At 40.3% G+C, this 23662-nt stretch overlaps 1 protein-coding gene across 6 annotated transcripts in view; it reads left to right on the top strand.

Annotated features, from left to right (window-relative positions):
* The window catches only part of trip12 (thyroid hormone receptor interactor 12), a 136958-nt gene extending 125905 nt beyond the window's left edge, over positions 1-11053 (top strand). For all 6 annotated transcript variants that reach the window (XM_067995070.1, XM_067995069.1, XM_067995068.1 and 3 more), the window contains exons 39-43: positions 494-658; positions 2653-2766; positions 7112-7206; positions 8766-8869; positions 9617-11053. In XM_067995070.1, coding sequence (XP_067851171.1) covers positions 494-658; positions 2653-2766; positions 7112-7206; positions 8766-8869; positions 9617-9813 — 675 coding nt within the window. In that variant the 3' untranslated portion in view covers positions 9814-11053. The remainder of the gene's footprint in view (positions 1-493; positions 659-2652; positions 2767-7111; positions 7207-8765; positions 8870-9616) is intronic.
* The last annotated feature ends 12609 nt before the right edge of the window (positions 11054-23662 follow it).

Genomic DNA, 23662 nt, shown 5'->3' with positions numbered 1-23662 from the left:
CCAGTCAACCCCCATCTTGGACACTAGTCAGTTCCAGCTTCAGATTTCCAAATTTACTTTATCGTCGATTCCCCTCATAACTCGGTTGCACTTGGAGGCTAAAATTAATATTGGATTATTTGACCTTGGGCATGGTTGTCTCATTAGTTGAATGCAGTTAAGTGCTCACATATTAAGTTCACCCTGAACCTGCTGTTTAGTTCTTTGACTTGGGACGCTGGAGTGCTTTGTCCACTTCCTTCCAAAAGGACTGAGATATTGCCAGTCCAATGCTATACACAGTGGGGTGAGGGGAAGCCCATCTCCTTTGCCATTACCAATCTCTTAACGGAACATTGTCCCTGTGCCTTTTTCCTTGTTTGACCTTTCCCTATATGTTTTATGAATGGTGACCCGTTATAATAGATTAAGATTGAGAAGCTACCAAAGGCAGGTATTTAGGGCACCTTACAATAGGTTAGATCTAATATTGTCAATATGGATTTTTTGATAGAGCAAAGAATGTCTTCAACAGGCTCTGGAAAGCCTTAATATGAATGGCTGTTCTGTGGAAGACCTTGGCCTGGACTTCACACTACCTGGGCATGCCAATGTTGAACTGAAAAAAGGAGGCAAGGACACGGTTGTCACCATACATAACTTGGAAGAGTATCTGCGGGTGTGTACAGCAATTTTAATTTGCATTTCTAATATTGCCTATAGTATAAGGTAAGCAGCAAAAGGATCTTGATCAGTTCCAGATGAATGCCTACATAAATGCAAGTAAAGGAATCCAGTGAAGTGAATCATTTCCTGTTAACTTCTAAATCATTCAAATGTTTTTAAATAAAAAAAGTCTTATTTGAAGTATAAAACATACCTGAAATTATCTAGCTAATTTTCCGATCATTAAGTATATATAGTCCCATGTCATATTTCACCCAGAAACCCCAGAAGTTTTATAGATCTCATTTTAATGCCCAGCTATATTACTACTTCCGATGGGTTAGTTCCTGTTGGTGCCAAATTGACTGCATTTATAGTGCCAGGCAGATTCAGCAGCAATGTTCAATCTGCCCAGCAGCTGCCCATGCACAGGATGGTTACAATTAACAGCACATGTGCAAATTCTGTGCCTATCCGTTGGTTTACAAACTTCCTATCACGATGGGGAAGGTTTGCACAGAACATCGCTGCTGACAGAACAGCCTGTCTGCAGCCACAGAGTTGGTGACACTACCTAAATGTTCCCAATAGGAACTGCTTAGCTTGGCTGGCAGTGTTATTTTTGCTGTCAAGCCATTTACATTGAAGGATTGTCTCCAGCCGCCTTGCCATTAGTTGCAAATGTGCAGTATACAGAAATGTTAATCGTTTCAAACACTTTCCTTTTTAACTGGTAAATTAGTCTGTATTGTCCAGATAGGTCTCTTGAACCTGTTTTAAAAATTGAGTTATGTTAACCACTTTCCAATCCTTGAGTATCTTTTCCAAATATAATTAACATTTAAAACTTGTTACTGCTTTTGAATGTCTAATTTAATATAATTCCCATCATCTGCACATTACCTATCTCTTCCATTCCAGAAAATCTGATCTCCAACTTGAGCCCTCTGCCTTCTTCACAGACAAATGCAAAATAACTTTTTAATAACTGTATTCTGCCAATTTCAGTTTCCCCTTTTTTTTTTATTAAATGGCCGATATTTTCTTTCCACTTGTAGTTGGAGTATTTCCAGCAATGGTTTCTCTTCCTGCCCTGCAATTACCTCAGAAGTCCCAAAACGATCCATCTTTGGCCCCTTCTCATCATCTGCATGCTGCTCCTTGGCCACATCATCTGCAGACAAGGGTTCAGCTTCTACATGTATGCTGGTAACACCCAGCTCTACCTCTTCACCGCTCTTGACCCATTCACTGCTTATGTGTTAGACTGCTTGTCCAATGTCCAGTGATGGATGAGCCACAATTTTTCCAGTTAAATATTGGGGCGACTGAGACCATTGTCTTTAGCCCTCATCACAAATTCTGTACCCTCGCCACTGATTCCATCCACCTCCCTGCCCATTGTCTCACGCTGAACCAGACTGTTCGCAGTCTCTGCGTCCTATTTGACCCCGTTTCTGACCCAACATGCTCTCCATTGCAAAGACCACCTACTTCCACCTCTAACATCACCTGCCTCCACCGCTGCCTCAGCCCATCTGCTAAAACTCTCAACCGTGCCTTTGTAATCTCCAGACTTGACTCTTTCACTGCACTTAACACACAACTTTACTGCCCATATCCTATCCCGCACTAAATTCTGATTACCCATCACCTCATCCTTGTAGATCTACGGTGGCTCCCGGCAATCTCCGTTCCTCCAGTTTTTGGGTGTTTGTGCAGCCTGCCTCTGGCGGCCATGCATTCAGACATCTCGGCCCCACGGTCTGGAATTGGCTCACTAAACCTCAATGACTTTCCTCCTCCCCCTCCTCCCCTAAGACTTTCTTTTAAAACCCACTTCTTTGACCAAGCTTTTCATTACCCCTCTTAATATCTCCTCCTTTGGCTTGGTGTCCATTTTTGCCGGATTACACCTCTGAAGCACTTTGGAATGTTTCTGTTAAAGGCACTTTATAATTTCAAGTTGTTATGGTTTGGTGTTGAAGATGTGTTTCTTTCCTGCAGCTGGTAGTGTACTGGACCCTGAATGAAGGCGTTTCCAAGCAGTTTGAATCTTTTCGAGATGGCTTTGAGTCAGTTTTTCCACTTCATCACTTGCAGTATTTTTACCCTGAGGAGGTTAGTTTTTCATGGAGATATACTGACCTAGTCAAAGGGCACCTTACTGGGAATAATTAAAAGTGGATGCAATTTTCTGTCATGAATAGATTGCAGTTCCCATTGAGGTTGGTTTCCTTAAATGGCAAAATTCAATGACAAACTCCGACGTACCCAGAAATGTTGTTAAAAGGTATGTGCTGCACAGTGTACAAACAAAACTTTATTGTGCTTCAAAAATCTTTAATCTCCTGTGGCTCAAATAAAGACAAACTAAGTTGGGAACCACAGTTTTCAAATTTAAAAATATTTCAGTTGGTGACTAATACTGTGGAGCAAATTCCTTAAATAGGTATCGTCCAGAGATGTAGAAAGTTTTAATCTGTTGCTTGGGAAATGGAGGTTGTTACTATTTTTAATTGTTGAAGTTACCGTTGGGTAATTGCCTGACCAAGAAAGCATTGTAAAAGTCACATAAATCAGTGTGATGTTCCTGAACAGGTACAAATATATAAAATAACACAACTGATGCATCAAACTGTGTACCTAACAAAATTGAGAAATTAAATTTATTTACATGCTAAAACTGCATAGGCAAATACAGTCATCCACATGGGTGTCAGCCACTACAACAGTGTTTTGATTTTGATGCCATGCAAGCATATGGTCTTCAGCCCTTTTGTGTAGTGCATAAGTAATCGTGGAAGATGAGGTGGCATTTTACTACTCAACAAATATACCTTGGAGTTCAGATCACAGAATTTAAGCACATTTTCAAAGCTGTGAGCACTAGCTAAATCACTTTCTGTATTAACTCGAAGGTATCGTGGTCCTCCATTCTAACGCACTTTGCTGACATTTCAAGACAGTGCAAGTTATTACGGTAAAAGTGAATTAAGATGTTTCATTGCAGCTTTCTGCTAAAGTCCCTTATCAAGGATTGTGTCAAGTTCCTATCAGTGCCACAGAGTATGCAAGGTACTGACTGACACGAACAAGTGGATGGGAATTATTTCTGCTCTCGCTCCCCCCCCCCCCCCACCCCTGTCCCCAAAAGCATTGATCTAGATTGACTGCCCATGTTCCCACTTCTGAAAACTTCAAGCTAACTTCAGTAGATATATTTCCAAAAGAAAGGCTTGCATCTTATCTGTCCATAAGACTTGATGGTACACTTGATTCTTTCTCTAATTACTGCATCAACCAAGATTGTATTGCCTAAAATAGCATTGATGCTAACTTACGCTGAAGCTTGCCTCCACAAGGCACTACGGTTTTTTTTTACCAGGTTGCATTTGTAACTCCTGGTATTAGTGAAACAAGGCTTTCTTGTAGGGTGATAAGCCCACCTGAAAGTGGCTGAACCCAGAGATTATGGAGTTCTATACAGTGCATCAGTTGGTAGTACTCCTAGATATTAGTAAAAGTCAAGGGTTCAAGTCTTGAGTCAAATATTTAGAGAGATAAACAAGACTGACAATGCAGTACTCCTACAGTACTGCACTAGAGGTTCTGCCCTTTGGTTGAGATGTTAGAGGTCATATGCCTGACAGGTCTATGTTACGGATTCCATGGCACTGTTGAAGTGGGAGAGATTCTCTGGCCAATACATCATGATTAAAAAAAAATTGGTCATCCAGTGGTTGTTGGATTTTGCTATGCTTAAATTGGTTGCTGCCTTTTCCTACATAAATCACCCAATTAATTTATTGTATGTGAAGCACATAGGGACACTTGAGATGTGGTGATGCATAATATAGAAGCAAATCTTTCTTTCCCCTTATCTGGCACCTTGTATGTCAGCAAAGCCAGGCCTTTGCCACCACAGCTGATTCTGTATTGTTTTCAAAGGATGGTTGCGCAAGTGTCGAAGTATTGATTGATGAGGAAGAATTTGTTATGCAGCCCTTTGCTGCTGTAAGACGTTTGCCAGCTTGAAGCAGTCACTTCAGTGGCTTGTGAGGGCCAATGTTGCTGTTTTCTCGCTAATGACTGTCTGAGGGACTGCAGTTGTGGAGCATCCTATGGTGTCCCAGTTTGATAAGTGCCTGAAAACTTTTCCTTAGGCTATTACACCAACATATGAACTTGGTTCTTATAAAGTTGATGGCCGAAATTCTTTGAACCTATGAATTCTTGAACTTATGTTTCTTTTTTATTTTTCTGGTTCTTGACTCAACATAGTTAAACCAATGAGCTGGTGGTAATTTCACTTTATCCTGTTTGGAGAATAATTCTGCGAAGCCAGATTTTTAAAATTTGGGCAGCTTGTTTTTTAGAAAGGACATTAGTTATACCTGTTACCAAACAAATTGGGTAGTGAAATTTATCTTGTGTTAGTCCCTAGCAGGGCATCTCCAACAGGCCAAGTTTGAGATTGTTCTTGTTCAGTGGCTGCCACTGGACAAACATTTGGAGGATTCTTTTCAAGTCAGTGACTTGGAGCAATGCTTTCATTAAGGATTGCTGGCTTGAATCAGCAGCATTTTGGTGCTGCTATGCTCTAAGCTGATTTCCAGATAGATTGAGACCTTTTGCCACTTTTGTAGACTTTGGTTAGCTGTTTATATGGAAAGGTTGAACAAGTGAAGAATGTTAGATATGAACTTAAATATGGTCAAGCTTCTTTGAAAGAAGCTCAACTTACACATACAGTCTCAGCCTCTACCCCTTGCTTTTTTTTCCTAATATGGTTTACATTGGTGCTGTTCACTATAAAAATGCTATACTGTTGGGTTCAGTTCAGCTGTCTAATAGAACTAAGGACCTGACCCAGAGCAGCACCTTATTTGCAGGAGAGTGAGATTGTCTGACTGCATGGCACAAATTTCTGGTTCCCCAACTGAACAGTAGCAATTTCTAATTTTTGACGATTGAACTCTTGAAAGAATGAGAAAGATCTGTATACTTAAGGGGAGCCTGACTCAGAGATATTAGTAATAACATGTTGAAGTGGTTTATCTTGGATAAAGTATTTTGTTTAGAACTTCCATAATTGGTGAAGTGAATAGGAATAGCACGCTAATAAATCACATACCCTCCTGTCCCTTTCATGGGCTGAGTTATTTTTGGCATAACCTTTTCTTCTCGACAGCTTCTAACTACAGAAACTGACCTGCATTTTAGTATCTAGCTTTGGGCCCCTGACTTGTCCCTCACTGTCTCATTTAAAACCTGACTGTCCCTGAACATGAAGTTTCTTCCTTTTTGTTAATTCTGACTGAAGGAATCAGATACACAGTATTCACATGCATGGATTCAGCCTCGCCGCAATGGATGTGAATATTTGTTGGCCATCTGGGACTCAATGATTACTAAATGCTTAATGTCCAGGTCATTCTGGTTAATGGACATGGGATGAAACAATGGACCCTTATTGCATCAATTTGAAATTGACTGAGCTGTAACCTTTCTTTAAAATTTGTGTGAATTCACAGTTTTAAAATACAACACTAAAGTATAACTGAATCCCAAAATCATTTCTGTGAAGAAAATGAATCAAAAATTCTGAAACATGACTGCTGCTAACCAACAGTTCATTGTAACATGAGCAATGAAGGCACCAGCAAGAGATCAGTAAAATGTACTTGCCATTACTTGCTGCCTTTACATGCCATTCTGACTTGCATGATCAGAACTGGCTGTTGAAAGGGTCACTAAACTTAAATCTGTCAAGTTGTGTTTGGGATTGTTGCCATAGAACCATAGAAGTTCACAGCATAGGAGGCTGTTGAACTCATGTCTGTTGACTGTATGCAAAGCAATCCAAAACCAATCCTACCACCCTGCTCACTCCCCATTTCTCTATCATCTTTCGTTTCAAATATTTATCCAATTTTACATTTAAGATTGTGATTTATGCCTCAACCTCTTCCTGTTGCAAAGCATTCCAACAACCCACTTTTAAGAGAAATTTCTCCAAGCACGCCTCTTCACTTTAAGTTGATCCCTTGTTAGTGATTTCGTAACCAGGAGAAATAGTCTTTCCATATTCACTCTTCCAAAGACCACTACTAATTTTAGAAACCTGTAATAAGTCTCTTTTTAGTCGCCCTTGCTCCAGTGGAAATAGTCCCAGCATCTTGTGTATCTTTGTGTCTATGGTTTCCTATCCTGGCATCACCCCGGTGAATTTATGATGTACACTCTGTGGCTTTAATGTCCTCCCAATAACTGGGTATCCGCAGGTGCACACTGTACTTGCATAACCAATATTAGGTGCCTGGTGATTGTAAATGCATGTACTAGGTTCCTAAGCAGAAATTGAAATCTGCGCATTAATAAAGCACTTAAGAAAAATTGATCTTTAACCTGAAGTTTGTGTATACTTGCACTGTATGTGACATTCTCCTTATTTGACCTGTAGTTGGATCAGCTACTCTGTGGCAGCAAGTCGGAGGCATGGGACGTGAAGACTTTGATGGAATGTTGCAGACCAGATCACGGATATAATCATGACAGGTAGTTAAATGAGTGTTTCGCCTTGAATTTCTGCAAGAGTTATCCTGATCATCCACCACAGCTTGGAAGATCAACAGAAAGCCCAGAGAAATGGTAAACAGCCATTTCTGCCATTTCTCCGGGGTTTCCGCTGAAGTTGTAGAAGATCAGGGAACCCCTCCTAAACTTCTACCCTTTTATGTTTAACGGAAAATATGTAAATGTAGAATATAAAGGGGGAGGAAGTTTTACGACAACTATACAAAACCCTGGTAAGACCACATCTGGAGTACTGTGTACAGTTCTGGGCACCGCACCATTTAGAAAGGATATATTGGCCTTGGAAGGAGTGCAGCACAGATTCACCAGAATGTTACCAAGGTTAAATTGAGGAGAAATTACATAAACTAGACTTGTATTCCTGGAAAATAGGGCATGGGGTGATTTGTTTAAGGTTTTTGGGGTTTTGAAAGGAATTGATAGGGTAAATAGAGAGAAACTGTTTCCACTGCTGGGGGAGTCTAGGACAAGGGGACATAACCTTAAAATTAGAGCCAGGCCATTCTGGAGAGAAGTTAGGAAACACTTCTTCACACAAAGGGTGATGGAAGTGTGGAACACTCCCACAAAAAGCAGTAGATGCTAGCTCAATTAATTTAAAATCTGAGATGGATTGATTTTTGCTAGCCATGTATATTAATGGATATGGAGCTACGGCGGGTGGATGGAGTTAGGATGCAGATCAGCATAATCTCATTGAATGGTGGAACAGGCTCGAGGGGCTGAATGGCCTATTCCTGTTCCTATGTGTGAAGCAGTGTTTGGACTGAAATGTTAATTCCTTGTTGCAGTTCCTATTTGTGTTGTGAGCAAGTGGTATATATTGATAGGGTAGACATAGAGAAAATGAGAGGAATAGAAGGTTATGTTGATCGGGTTAGATGAAGTGGAGTGGGAGAAGTCTTGTGTGGAGCATAAACACCCACATAGACCATTTGAGCTGATACGGCCTGTTTCTGTGCTGTACATTCTATAATTCTATCTATGTAATTCTTTGTGTTCTGCTTTGAGATACAATCCTATAAAGCAGTCCATGAAGCTGATTCCACTGCAGGGCAACAAAATATTAGGTTATTGAGGTTTCACAGCCATCTCGGCAATGAACAGGATAAATTTATAGCTTTTAGAATGTTTGTTTTTATAATGCAGTATATCTATTGCTGTCAACCTTTGGTGCGAACAGTAGCAATAGAATTTAGTATTCAAAATTATGTAACTGGTTTATTCTGCCCAGATGTTGATGGTAATACATGGCATGTCCTTTACAACAGCTGAAGCATAAGTCAACTCAAACTTTTTTTTTCCCCCCAAGAGTTAGATTAAAAATGTATGGGGATGATTGGATATGATGTAGATCCAGTGAGCAGACTGAATGTTGGAACAGTGTAAATAGCAGTACTTTACGATTACACTGGAGGACACGCATTCTGATCTGGTGATTTTGTTATTTCTGGAAGGAAAAGGTGTATAGAATACTTAAATTTTATCTAAGTTGGTCTTTTTTTTGCTTTATTCCACAGTCGTGCTGTGAAATTTCTGTTTGAAATACTCAGTAGTTTTGATGGTGAGCAACAAAGACTATTTCTTCAGTTTGTTACCGGAAGTCCGCGACTGCCTGTTGGAGGTAAGCCTGCCATTGCCACCTCTCTATCACGTTGATAAGGTTTCTGCTTTGAAGAAACATTCTGAATTATAAAGTAACATGTGGAGTGGTGATGGTTGTAGACTTGGAAGTTAAAAGCTTTGCGTGTCTGCGTGCCAGATTCTTCCCAGTAGATGTATAGAGCCTCATTCCGATCACAGCCTTGCTTCTCTCTCTTGTACCGAACAATTGGCAAATCTACATCAGGGAAAGCCTAGATTTAATACTTCACTGATGGTGCTTACACCTTTCTGACTTTCAGAGCTTTAGATTATAAGACTATTTCTGTTACTACTTTGGCCTGGAACAGCAAGGAAAAGTTGGAGCCCATTTTACTGATGCTGTGAGAAAATTCGCAGGCCAATGAGGTGGGGTGGTCCTTCCAAAACTATCTGCAAAGCAACTACTTGGATTAAATTAATACATTAAGTACTGTCTTGATCCACCAGTTGAAGTCAAAAGGCGCTTTGGCACTGTGCTTCAAGAAGTTGTTTATCTTCAGATCACAGATTTCCCCTTCCAGCTTTTTGTATAATCTAATCATCTGTGGGTCGTCTACAAATGAGGAAAGGAAAGAAAGCGCTAACACTTATAAAGCGCCTTTTTCAACCTCAGGGTGCTGAAAAGCGCTTTACAGCCAATTAAGTACTTTTAAGGTTTAGTCACTGTTGTAATGTATTGAAGCACAGCAGCCAATTTGAAGCTTATGCAAGTTCTTGTATTTTTCAGGGTTTCGGAGTTTGAACCCTCCACTGACCATTGTCCGCAAGACCTTTGAGTCCACAGAAAACCCTGATGAATTCTTACCCTCAGTAATGACCTGTGTTAATTATCTCAAGTTGCCAGATTACTCCAGTATCGACATAATGCGTGAAAAACTTTTAATAGCTGCTAGAGAAGGGCAGCAGTCGTTCCATCTCTCCTGATCACAGCATCTGAATCTTCAAGCTGCCTATGACAACAAATGACAAAATCATGATTTATTTTCTAAGTGTATCACTGCATCAAGGCAATGTGTACAGCGTACTTGTTGTAGAAATGGCTTGGTATGCTGCAAATCTTCAACAAAGACTTGGATGGTATATTTATTAAAAATAGCCCCTACGGACTGAGAAATTGAAAAAGACCCCAAAGTTAATGCAAGATTTAAACAAAAATAAATTCTTAAAGAAGTTCTTGTTAATTTAACAATTATTTGGGTGCCGTTTTTAAATTGCTTTTTGCTGTGTGGTATTCAAAATCAAAAGAAAGGGATGTTTTTCTTCCAGGATGACGGAACAATAAAATGTCACTGTGCAGTTTGATATTGGTGTGTATATCCATCTGGAGCCTACATTTCTGGTGGTTTTTTTTGTTTCCAAAGATTAATATGTACAAACATACAGAAATGACTCACTTATACCTTGCATAAAATAATTTAAGCTCTGGTTAGTGTCATTTGCATTTTTCTCGTCTATCTTCGCCCTCTCTCCTCCATCTAGTTTGTCCTTTTATGTTTAACTCATCTGCACTTGTGTGATGTAACATAGGGTTCTGCTTTTTTGTGATAATTCCTAACCCCATGATTCAACAGAAGGTTAAGCCAAGGGCTTAAAGATTTTAAGCTTTTCTTAACCCACATTGGCCCGACAATTGTATCATAGTCTAAAATTTATTCCTGTTTCCAATATTCAAATTCTAGTATTTGCCAGTAGTTTTGTTGCAAAATAATAGGACTGTTGGCAGAAGCCTTTAATATCACACTAGATTTGTTTACAGAATGATTTCAGGTGACAATTCTCAACAATACTGAGAAATCCCTTATTTTTCCTTTTTTTTTCTTAAATTCTGTAGTTTAAACCAATATCGGGCTGGTTAGTCTGTTATTTAAGGGACAGGTAGCATTTCCAGTTGGTGTAAAACTTTAAAAGAAAAGTTCCACTTGCTGTTATAGTGGGGCAGTTGCTTTATCTTGTTTAATTTACCTTGTTGTAGTTCACTTAATTGTTTTTGCACTGCTAGCTTTGAACAAAAGTAATAGTTGAGCTCTCTTGGTTTGATAAGGATAGTGCACCTGTAAACACTGCTCTGTCCAACTGTTCATGTGCTGGTTTCTGAAATCTGCAATAACTACTTCATCAGGTTAATGTTTTTACCTGAACATAAATAAATAAAATGTTTGACTCACTTTTTGTATAATTATTTTGTATTCAGCAACCAAACTTTTCTGATTCAGGGATAGTGCCAAAGTGTCTTTTTTAATTAAAGTTGTGTTGGAGTTTGAGAGTAAATAAAGGTGGAAATATCTGATGTGGTTGTAATGCTTGGAGGACTGTTGCATTCAGTGGCCCTCTTTATATATAAAAAAAAATCGAATGTTTAAAAAATTTATATCCTTCAATGGTGTGGACAATTGATATGAGGGATCCAGCTGGGAGGAGTTAGTCAATTTGGAAAATGAATTAAATTATATTCATAGATAAATAACCAAACATTGAAGTACTCTGGCTTAATGACTTGCTGGCCTTCACTCACTGGCTCAATTTAGCCAGTTTAGCTTGATACTCAGAAATTACTGTTCAAATAGTTCCAAAAGTTTAAAGATGTTATAAAGGAATCATACATGGGGAGGGAGAAGAAAATTAGAGTAACTTAACTCTACCCTGTCCCCTAAACAAGAAAAGAAAAGTAGGTTTAAGTATGCCTGTTGGCTGAGAGTAAATAGTCCACTTGTGCAGATCCATGAATAGGCTCATTGAGACCCACCTACATCTGGTCTCCCAAATCTAATGGCTGAGTCGGTCCGCAGCCAACTTAACTAAGACTGGAATAATGAATTGTTAAACCCTAAGATTAAAAAGGTTCCTAATCCCTGTGCAGCTCAATGGTGGTAGTCTTGTTGGACAACTGAGGGGATGGGTCTCCCAGATACTACTTGTAGATTTGCACAAATTAACATATGTGGAAGGGATGACTTTTTTTTAAATAAAATATTTTTTGATGAGTACTTTGAAAGTTGGAATGTTAATTCCCCCTCAGTCACACTTTAAGTATAAATGCTTAAGATTAATCAGATAATCAGGTACAGTTGTATTAAACTCTAAATTGAAATAGGCTTAAATTGTACTATATAACCAAGCAACCCTTTAGTACACTTGTTGCAGTTTTCATCCATTTTGTAAAATATCACTGTTTTGTGCTTGCAGAAGTATTGAAACATGCTGCTGACTTCAGCCACTTACATAATTTGTTGCTTCGTCCCTATAATTTGCCTGTTTTGCCTGCCTATTTGGTTCATTGCGTGTTACTTTATAAACATTAAAAAATTGAACAAGTACCTTGTAACGCTGAGCAGATTATTGATTCATATATGGAAAGGAGTGACATTTTACCGTTGAAAGCAAGCCTGAGCAAGCGCCACTTCCACCATGTAGACTTTCAAAATATTCCCTCCATTCTTTTAATGGCCATTCAGTACACTGGACTACAAATGTCAATTGGAAGAAGGGCTTCTAAGATATCCATTTATTTTCTTGTGTAAAAATGTTCACCACATTTAACAATTGGATTGCAAAATGAGCTGGTGGAAAATACAATCTACTTCCCGGCACAGGCTCGATGGGCTGAATGGTGGCCTCTGTGCTATGATTCTATGATGCGAGCTATCTTTAACCTGCGGTTTAAGGAACTGCCTGTGCATAAAACCTCTTCCAAATTAGTTAAAATTCAAGTGTATTAGATCATGGATGTGCCCAAGATGAGAATATAAGGAATGGGGAAAGGCCATTCAGCCACTGGAGCATTCTCGTCCTGGTTCTTTAGACAGCCCCATCTGCCTAATTCTTTGTTTTCCTACCTCTGAACTGTTTGTGTCCTTTTTGCTGAATTTGGAATTGATCCAATTTCCCTTTGAATGCGTTGTAACATTATTAATTGAAAATGGGGAAAATCAACAAAACTGGTCTTTTCCATTGAATCCCCACAAAATGGATGAGGGAATGTCTGAAAAGCAATGTAATTTTTCTTTGGTCAGAAATCTATGGCAGTGAATGATTCTCCCTCTTCCAATCATGGTAATCGATGGGGTGGTAAACTTGGATAACAAAGTATGAATTGGGCTGTTGGCTTTAGAAATTCTGAATTGATTGGATGTACTTCCTGCTAAGACCAATATTGGTTGTGGTAGCCCACACTATGCAAATATGAAATGTTGATCTCTTAATTTTAGAGGTGAATTTGCAGGGTTTTGGATTGATCCAACAACCATTCTGAAAATACACAGCTTTCAAATTTTATGGGTGAAGTTTGTGTGCTGAGTAATGCTGCTGGGAGCACGTTTTTTATATTCGTTCATGGGATGTGGGCGTGCTGGCGCGGCTGGCATTTATTGCCCATCCCTAGTTGCCCTGGAGAAGGTGGTGGTGAGCCGCCGCCTTGAACCGCTGCAGTCCGTGTGGTGAAGGTTTTCCCACAGTGCTGTTAGGAAGGGAGTTTCAGGATTTTGACCCAGTGACGATGAAGGAACGGCAATATATTTCCAAGTCGGGACGGTGTGGACTTGGAGGGGAAAGTGCAGGTGGTGGTGTTCCCATGTGCCTGCTGCTCTTGTCCTTCTAGGTGGTAGAGGTCGCGGGTTTGGGAGGTGCTGTCGAAGAAGCCTTGGCGAGTTGCTGCAGAGCATCCTGTGGATGGTACACACTGCAGCCACTGTGCGCCGGTGGTGAAGGGAGTGAATATTTAGGGTGCTGGATGGGGTGCCAATCATTTTGGACCATATCAGCATGAAATGCTACCAACTTTAGATATACGGAGTAAATCTCCCTCTGTACTGCCTCTTAACCTCGCAGCATCACCTGTTGGACTAATATGATCCCACCACAGTTTGATCAAACACTATTTGAAGTGTTCACCTTATGCCCTACAGGAAATTTTAATTTAGTCAGGTATAGCAATACGAAGTCACCTTTCCTATCCGCCTGCTGGACTAAATTCAGAGATAGACACTAGCGGTGTCACGAATGAAGATGCCACCTAATCTCCAAGACGGTGTAATTTTAACTTTTGGCGATGGTATAAAATGGGCAATAACTGATTGGATTGACTTCTGTGGAAAGACAAATCAGCTGAGGTATATAATGAGCAGATGATCTGATCCTGTTTTACACTACCGCCAAAAGTTAAAATTGCCCCAATATCTTAAGGAAAATCAATCTGGCCGGTGGATGTGATACCGAAGAGTTCCTCACACAATTGAAATGCTGCAGTGAGAACTAGAGCCTTCAGAAAAGTAGGCAGGGGAAGGAAATAGGGGAAGTAACCATCTAACCAATTTGTCTAGATGCACATAAACTGGGAAGAAGCTTCTGATTCAAGAATGCTAGCTGCAAAATTCTAAACCAAATTGAACCACTATCAATTTGACCATGACACTGATGCTACTCTGACTAATAAACCATTCATTAGCTATGAAAGGTGATGAATTTGTGACTTGAATATGAGAGAAAAATGAGGAATTTATAGTTGCATTGTTAGTACTTTAAATCAGTTATCTGAGGTGTTTGTGAGATCCAGTCTTCAGAAAAGTATAGATTTGTATTATGTTTGAAGAATGAAGTCCATATCAGTAGCAGGTTCTCTTAATCAAGTATTTAATATTTCCCCTTTCACTTTCCAAAAACATTTTATTAAATGTTTCGTTTGTATATGCACTGATCTGTTTGAAACACTAGTTGATTTGTGTTACGCACAGGCAAAAATTGCTTCCTGTAACTTTATCTGCTGCTTTCTCTGTCTTTTTGTTAGTGCTTCATTAATTCCCATGCACCAAATTGCTGAAAGATGCACCACCCATTTTTTTGTAGCTCTGATTCGTTCTCTCACTCTCTTAGGCCTTTCCCTGTCTTACCCCCCCACCCCCCCTCATGTTTCCCAATGGTTCTCGAGTATGTTCTTTTACTGATGTACTCAATACCAGTGTCTCGCCTCTCAGTTTAGGATACACAACAGGATAGCCAGCATATACCAGGCTGGGATGTGCAGTGTGGGATTTGATGCAATGTGTGCATGAGAAGAACTAAAATCTTAGCCTGGCAACACTGAGATGGGTCCTAGGTTCAGGATTTGGACACATTGATCTGCATTTGCGAAGGATTGGGAATGGTGAGTGAAAATAAAAAATAGTGCCTCTATCCTCTGATGGACTGCTGCTGTTTTGCAAATGGGATCATGCTAGGCCACACTGAGGGAAGAAGAGGTGGATCAGAATTGCATAAAACTCTTCCTCTGTTCCTGGAGTGCTGCAGCAACATATGTCGGGTTGAGGACTGTGGCTGATATCAGGCAGGAAAACTGGATGGTAGCTCATAATTTTATGTATTTTACTTTTAGGGGTATATGATGGGATGGTTTGTACAAAGGAATTTGAGCATTTTCTTGCAAGGATTTGATTGGTTTTGTGATGGTTGGTATCTTTATAGTTTAGTGAATATTTTTCTGAAGATATTTAATGAAATTTAAACAAGATGGTGCTTTGTGCTTGGTTTAAACATTTCCCGGGGCCAAAAAAAAATCTGTGGGGTGAGGGCAATGTCTATAAGACATAAAACATACTGATTAACTTTGAGGGTAACTAAAAGCATGCTTTATGCCCTGTGACACACTTCCTCACTCTACAGACTATTTTTTGCCCTTATAAGACAAACTTTGAGGAATTGTAACCTTTTATATGAAAGAGAATTTAATTATAATGGAAATGGACCAGATGTGGATACGGTGGAAAACCTATGAATAGTGATGAGAAATGAGTAGAAGTAAACTAACTGTAGGCAACTGTTAGACCAGGTCAGAAAGAAGGATTGGAGTAAGGACTTTATAGTCAAATAAGAGTAATGTGTGTAGGAACTGATAGAACTCATAGCAACTTTCAATTTAAAAGGGATAGAGTGGGAATATGATGGAAGGAGTCATCAGCAGTGCTGTCAAATGACATGTACTCACTGATAACCTGCTCATTGATGTTTAGTTTGGATTCTGTCAGAACTATGCGGTTCCAGATCTTGTTACATCCTTGAACTAGACATGAACGCGAGCTGAATGCCAAAAAGAGGTGAGTATAGCTCAAGATGGTATTCACCAGAGTATGACGCCAAGGAGCCCTAGCATAGTAAGGTTATGGGGGAAACCCTCCAGTGGCTGGAATCCTACCTAGTGCAAAGAAATATGGCATGGTTGTTGGACAGCCACTGTTGCAAGAGTTCTTCAAGGAAATTTCCAAATATCTTCAAATTTTCACTAATAACCTACTCTCCATCATAAAGTTAGGAGTAGGGTTGTTCACTAATGATTCTACAGTATTAAGCTCCATTCTATTAACAAAGTAGCCAATGCCAGCTACTGCTACACCTACATCCAGACTTAGGCTGACAAGTTGGGGGTAACATTTCTGTCACATAAGTGCCAGGTAATGACCATCTTCAACAAGAAAAGGCTGAAAAATCTTTTCCCCTCCATCAGCAATGCCATCACCATTGTCCAGTCCCCTACCATCAACAGCCTGGGGCCATTTGATCAGCCAGCTCAACAACATAGCTACAAGAGTAGATCAAAGGCTGAATATTCTGCAACAAAGGACTCAAGTCCTGACCCTTAAAACCGCTCCACCTACACTGGGCAGAGTGTGATATAATGCTCACCACTATTTTGGAGGGGGTGCAGTTACAGCAACACTTGAAATTCAACAGCATCAAGGATAGCAGTCTGCTGAAGCAGTGCCTGTGCCACTGACTTGAATACCCCCTCGCTACCAGTGGTGCACTGTATGCACAGTTGGTATCAATTATGGGATGCACTAGTATCTCACCAAGCTTACTTAGATGCCACTTCCTAGCCTCATGATGTGAAGATAGGAGCAACACGATTATGGCAGTACCATCACCTCCAAGTTGTTCTTGTCACACATCAAAGGATATGGGGAAAGGCCAAGAGAACAGGACTAAATGCATAGCCCCTTGAGAGCAAGCACAGGTCCAATGGGCTGAATGGCCTCCTTCTCTACTGTAAAATATCTATGATACTAATAGAAGGCAACCTGAAAGAGGCAAAAATGTAATGCTTAGATAAGTATAGGAAGAGGGAGTCAGAATAGGTTTATTTAGAGAGGTTTTGCTTTACAAATTTACTGGATTCTTTAATACAATGACTGACCTTGTTGACAATGGAAATTCTATGGATGTGACAAATTTAGATTTCAGCAGGGTTTTGATAAAGTGCTAAACAAGTGATTAGTTTGTAAGGTAAGAAGGCATAGAACAGGAGACAAGCTTCTGAAGCCAATTGAAAATTGGCTATAACAGGGAAAGCAAAGGGTGGTTGTGAATGAAGCTGTGTCAACATGACCAGGAGGCACTAGTGCAGTGCCAAATAGAGCAGCGCTAGGGCCATTGCTGTTTACAGTGTATATGAATGATTTGGAGCTGGGAACAGAAAGCTGTCAAAATGTATTCTAAGTCCTTAGTTTGCTCATTTGTTGTGTGCATTTCACTTCTCTGTTGTATGCATTTACTCTGAATTGTACTGCATCCACTATTGATGCAAGTCATGTAGTAATTATATTTGTTAGCCTATGTATCATAAAGGCACTGTTTTTTGCATAAATAGTAAAATAGAATTTTAATTTTTGAAACAGAACTAAAAAGAAAAGCCATTGGCCCTGAATTCATGTGCGATTGTCTGGTGCTAAGCTTATCAACCCTTACAAAACAGCTTAAGAGCAATAGCAAGATAATTGCAGTTTGCATTGGTGTACAAATTCCAATTTCTTTTGTTATTTGCACTCCAATCGTCTCTCACTCCTAACCCACAAGAACAGGGCTAGTCCATTGAAAGAGATTCAATGCAGAAGAAAAAAATCATAAGGACAGCAGAAAAGGCAGCATGTACCACTGGCCAAAATTTATTAACTAAAAGCCAGAGTGGTTTTCCATCTTCACATCCCTGAAATCTAAGGTGGATTCTACAGGCACAAGAAGCTTCAGGTTCCCGAACAAGCCTGCGTAGCTATGTCCCAAGTCTTCTCGAAAACATTACCTTCTATTAAGTAAATCAGGCAATTCATGTATTACAGGACCTCTAAACAAACAAGTGGCTACTATGCAACATAATCTTAGAATTAAAACTAAGCCAGTTAAAAGAAAATCCAGGGAAAATGTCTTCATACAAGGAGCAGTGAGGATGTGGAATACACTGCCCCAGATTCCCAGAAATGCAGAATCAATTAAGGTGCCCTTTCTCCATACGTCATATTGGGAAGTAAGGGTAATGAGGTATGGAGAAAGGGCAGGAAATTGGAATTAGAGGTAAAGCTGGCATAGCTAACAAAATAGTGGAGCAGGTTTGTTGAGCTGACTGATTTACTCTTATTCTTATGTGCTATGATAACACCCTGCAGCTAGCTTACATCGAGATCCAAGTCTCCAACTTTGCTGTGTATGGATTCCCCTTCTTCCATTCACTCTAAGAGACTGATTGATTTATTTAATGAATTGAGCCATCCTTCCCAGAAGCAAAGTTCTTGATTAATTTCCATTGCAGGAAACAGTGATGCCAAGCAAGCTTGGCTTTCTGCTAACCAAGGGTTTTGCTGCAGCTCTGAGAATTATTGTGGTGTGTGTAATGGGTTTCTCCACTTCGAAAAAGTTGTATAGGGGAACCTAAGGTTTGTGAAAAAGTTAATCTTCAACTGAAGTAGCTTCATTTAGTTTTCACTTATAACACTCTTGGAATAGAAAAATATGCAGTGTGAGCCATGGCAGTAGAGATAAATCTTGGATCTTGGAACAGCAAGCTAACTGTGCTGCTCTCCCGCATTTAATTGTGTATATTAGAGCCGGTCTTTCTGTAAAGTGGCTGCATGTGGAACTCACGACTTGACAATTTGGCCAGTGCGCATGAGTTAAGTGGTGACATCATGACATTGCATAATGATATCACTTTAAAGAGAACATCTGGCTGTGCGAGTGATAACGTCATGATGTCACTACCCAAAGTCACTGCTGCTTACTGGCTCCAGGAAATTTGGCCGCAGTCAGAAAGGCCGTTTTTTTTAAAAATGGGCTTTCTGGCCCAACTAGTCTTAAAAAATCTGGCACACCAGCTACACGAGGGTCGTGCAAAGGAGCCAATGGCTGAAAAACAATAAGGAAAGCAGCTGAAAATCTCCCGCGCAAATCCCGAATAAAGGCATGAGCACCAGGGCAATTTAGGTGAGCTGACCATCTGTTTTACTGTGACTACCTTTGTTTCTTCTCTTCACCACCAGAGGTCACTGGTCTCTTACTATCAGAAACTGCACTGATCATTACAGTCTACAAGGAAGTGTACTCCTCCGAGCCCAAGTGCAGACAGCTTTCTAAATTAAAAGTACTTCTAATTTGAAGTGATCAAATTTTCAAACCTCTTGCTGTCTCTACCCCATCACCTCCATTTTTTTGCATAAATTATTAATATCCATTGAGTTGCTTCAAAAAATCTAGATCAGACCAAGGTAAAGTTTTAAAAGCCAAGATGTAGCTTGCATCAATTTAATTTGTGTTTGGATAGAATTTGTTTCCTGTGAAAGTTTCGTGGACTTTTGCCCACAGAAGCACCTCACCTCACCAAACTTTCACTGTGTCAAATTCTGACACTCCAGAGATTTGAACACAAAATCTAGGCTGACACTCCAGTGCAGATGAGAAGTTAAACTGAGGCTCCGTCTGCCCTCTCCTGTGGATGTAAAAGATCTCATGGCACTATTATGAAGAAGATCAGGGGAGTACTCCCTGGTGTCCCGGCCAATATCCCTCAACCAACATCACGATAAAAACAAATTATCTGGTCATTATCACGTGAGACCTTGGTGTGTGCAAATTGGCTGCCGCGATTCCTACATCACAACTGTGACTACACTTCAAAAGTACTTATTTGACTGTAAAGCACTTTGGGACAGCCTGAGGCCATGAAAGGACCACTCGGCTCCAGACCTCATTACAGCCTTGGTCCAAACATGGACAAAAGAGCTGAATTCCAGAGGTGAGGTGAGAGTGACTGCCCTTGACATCGAGGCAGCATTTGACCGAGTGTGGCACCAAGGAGCCCTAGTAAAATTGAAGTCAATGGGATTCGGGGAAAACTCTCCAGTGGCTGGAGTCATACCTAGCACAAAGAAAGATGGTAGTAGTTGTTGGAGGCCAATCATCTCAGCCCCAGGACATTGCTGCAGGAGTTCCTCAAGGCAGTATCCGAGGCCCAACCATCTTCATTTGCTTCAACAATGACCTTCCCTCCATCATAAGGTCAGAAATGGGGATGTTCGCTGATGATTGCACAGTGTTCAGTTCCATTCGCAACCCCTCAAATAATGAAGCAGTCCGAGCCCACATGCAGTAAGACCTGGACAACATCCAGGCTTGGGCTCATAAGTGGCAAGTAACATTCGTGCCAGATAAGTGCCAGGCAATGACCATCTCCAACAAGAGAGAGTCTAACCACCTCCCCCTGATATTTAACGGTATTACCATCACCGAATCCCCCACCATCAACATCCTGGGGGTCACCATTGACCAGAAACTTAACTGGACCAGCCATATAAATACTGTGGCTACGAGAGCAGGTCAGAGGCTGGGTATTCTGCGGCGAGTGACTCACCTCCTGACTCCCCAAAGCCTTTCTACCATCTACAAGGCACAAGTCAGGAGTGTGATGGAATACTCTCCACTTGCTTGGATGAGTGCAGCTCCAACAACACTCAAGAAGCTCGACACCATCCAAGATAAAGCAGCCCGCTTGATTGGCACCCCATCCACCACCCTAAACATTCACTCCCTTCACCACCGGCGCATTGTGGCTGCAGTGTGTACCATCCACAGGATGCACTGCAGCAACTCGCCAAGGCTTCTTCGACAGCATCTCCCAAACCCGCGACCTCTACCATCTAGAAGGACAAGAGCAGCAGGCACATGGGAACAACACCACCTGCACGTTCCCCTCCAAGTCACACACCATCCCGACTTGGAAATATATCGCCGTTCCTTCATTGTCGCTGGGTCAAAATCCTGGAACTCCCTTCCTAACAGCACTGTGGGAGAACCTTCACCAGACGGACTGCAGCGGTTCAAGAAGGCGGCTCACCACCACCTTCTTGAGGGCAATTAGGGATGGGCAATAAATGCTGGCCTTGCCAGCGATGCCCACATCCCGTGAACGAATAAAAAAAAAGATACAAATCTTTATATTCTTTCTATGTAAAATGAGTTATGAAATTTGAATTTGGTATTGTTAGTGGTAAAACTGTTTACAATGTTACTACTGTTCCAATATATAACATGTACTCTTATTTCCTGGTAACCAACTACAGATTCCATATCAATAATCTTAAACTATTTATATCACACACTAATTTTTTTGCTGAAGGTGACATCACACATCAACTGACTACAGCATCCAAGCCAATGCTAAAAATAAAAACTGCCCTCACAATCTCCAAAAATAATGGATGAGTTGAAGTGACCTAATTTTATAAAGTTACATAGTATTGCATAGTATTTACAGTAGAGAAACAGGCCATTCGGCCCAACAGGTCTATTCTGGTGTCTATGCTCCACACGAGCCTCCTCCTGACTTACTTACTTCATCTCACCCTATCAACATATCCTTCTAGTCCTTTCTCCCTCATGTATTTATCTAGCTTTTCCTTGTATGCATCTATGCTATTTGCCTCAACTACTCCACATGGTAGCAAGTTCCACATTAAGAATATAAGAAATAGGAGCAGGAGTAGGCCATACGGCCCCTCGAGCCTGCTCCCAGCTATTCATTATTTCATCGGAGTAATTTCGCACTCTTGCAAGTGGCGAATGAGTAGTGAAGACAAATTACACTATTTTAAAAGAAAACTCTTGCATTTATAAAGCATCTTTCACAACCTCAGGATGTCCCAAAGCGCTTTACATTTACATTTTGAAATGAAGTCATTATTGTTATGTAGGAAAACGCAGCAGCCAATTTGCGCACAGCAAGGTTCCACAAACAGCAATGAGATAAATGACTAGATAATGTGATGTAGGTTGAGGGATAAGTATTGGCCAGCACACCAGGAAGTACTCACCTGCTCTTGTTTGAAATAACACCCTCTTAGGTCCACCTGAGAGGGTAAACACGGTCTATGTTTAATGTCTCATCCTAAAGATAGCACTCCCTCAGTACTGCACTGGAGTGTCAGCCAAGATATTTGTGCTCAAATCTCTGGAGTGGGACTTGAACCCACAACCTTCTGATTCAGAGCCGAGTGTGCTACCAACTGAGCCCAATTTTCCAACCTGCACTTGCCACTAGCTGGGCTCTGTGTCAGGAGCAGAGCCCAACAGAATTACCCCCTGAATATAAACCATCTGAACCCTTCAATTGGATTACAGCTTTACAATCATGCCTGCGTAGCCATTTTTCCATATTACTGGCCATGGGAGAGGTGTGTTCCTGCTACCTTGAAAATTGCCATTCGGTATGTGGGCTGAGCAGGTTTTAGTTCTATGTTCTCATCCACCTTCACCCTGACTTCATTTTCCAGGCAGGGTGTGATAAAGTGACTTATGTGACAGGCTCACTATCACACTTGTCACTAGGGATCTAGGGCCAGCTCGTTGTGGTAGATTAGTTTAAAATAATTAAACGTCCTATCCAGAGGGGTGATAGTATGGTACACTTTGATTTTTATAAAGAATAATCCAAATAAGGTTTTAAGTAGCATATATATTATAAGTAACAATGTGCAAGATAATGATTTTCCCCAAAGCATGTTAATCACAAACTTCAATGCAAAAAGGCTAATTTTAGAACAAATATAAACTCTTTAAAATATTGAATGTTTTCCTAAAAAAATTGCATGAAGGCAGTACAACAAATAATTTTGAAATGGTGTCTTGACTGTGAGCAAGAAATTATCCTGGGTCATTAAATGTATTAGTGTTAGATAATGGGATTCTTCTCTCCTTTTCTGTTATTTTTTAATTATTGCTTTAATTGTGTTCAGTTAAGAACAAGTCAACTTGTGTTGTTGGGCCAACAGACAAATCTTGTGAGTGAAGAAACCCCATCTTAAAACTTTCAGGTTCTATGACTGTGCTACCATAGAATTTGTGTCCTGATATGTTCCTTTTATTAGAGGAGGTTAGGAGTAGGTGAGTCTTTCAAGTGTGTGTAACTCAGAAAGGGGGATAGAACAAGAGATAGACATGGACATCTGGGTGCTGGAGACAGTGAATATTAAAGGTGCTGGATCTTAACAAGGTTTAGGTAGAGGCTCCCTTTGGACAAAAGGTTGAATCTACTAAACTGCAGAGGTTTTATATTTTTCTTTTTTTTTGCAAACTTTTGTGCTCATTAATGTGAGATGTTAGTACTGGCTAATAGAACTTTATCTCCATTTGAAGAACCAAACATCTCCAGGTCAGGAATGGTACATTCAGATATAAGAAGTTTGCTATGCTCTGAGAGCAGAAGTGACACAATAAAAATGCACGTTCTTCCTTCAACAGCTCCTGTTACTCAAATTTAACAAATTTAATTGAGTTTTATGAATCAACCGATTGGCTAGCTAAAGGAAATGCAGTAGATGTAGTGTATATGGATTTTCAGCAGGCTTCCCATAAGAGTCTTGTTAGATAAATTCAGGTGTATGGAATAAGAGGAAATGTAGCACATGAATAGAAAGTTAGTTGATGGAAAGGAATCAAAGAGTTAGGATAACCGGGTGCTGCTTAGACT

Source organism: Heptranchias perlo, chromosome 13 (genome assembly GCF_035084215.1).
Source record: "Heptranchias perlo isolate sHepPer1 chromosome 13, sHepPer1.hap1, whole genome shotgun sequence".
NCBI lineage: Eukaryota > Metazoa > Chordata > Chondrichthyes > Hexanchiformes > Hexanchidae > Heptranchias > Heptranchias perlo.
The sequence above is the reverse complement of the archived record's forward strand: the minus strand, read 5'-3'. Positions and strand labels throughout refer to the sequence as shown.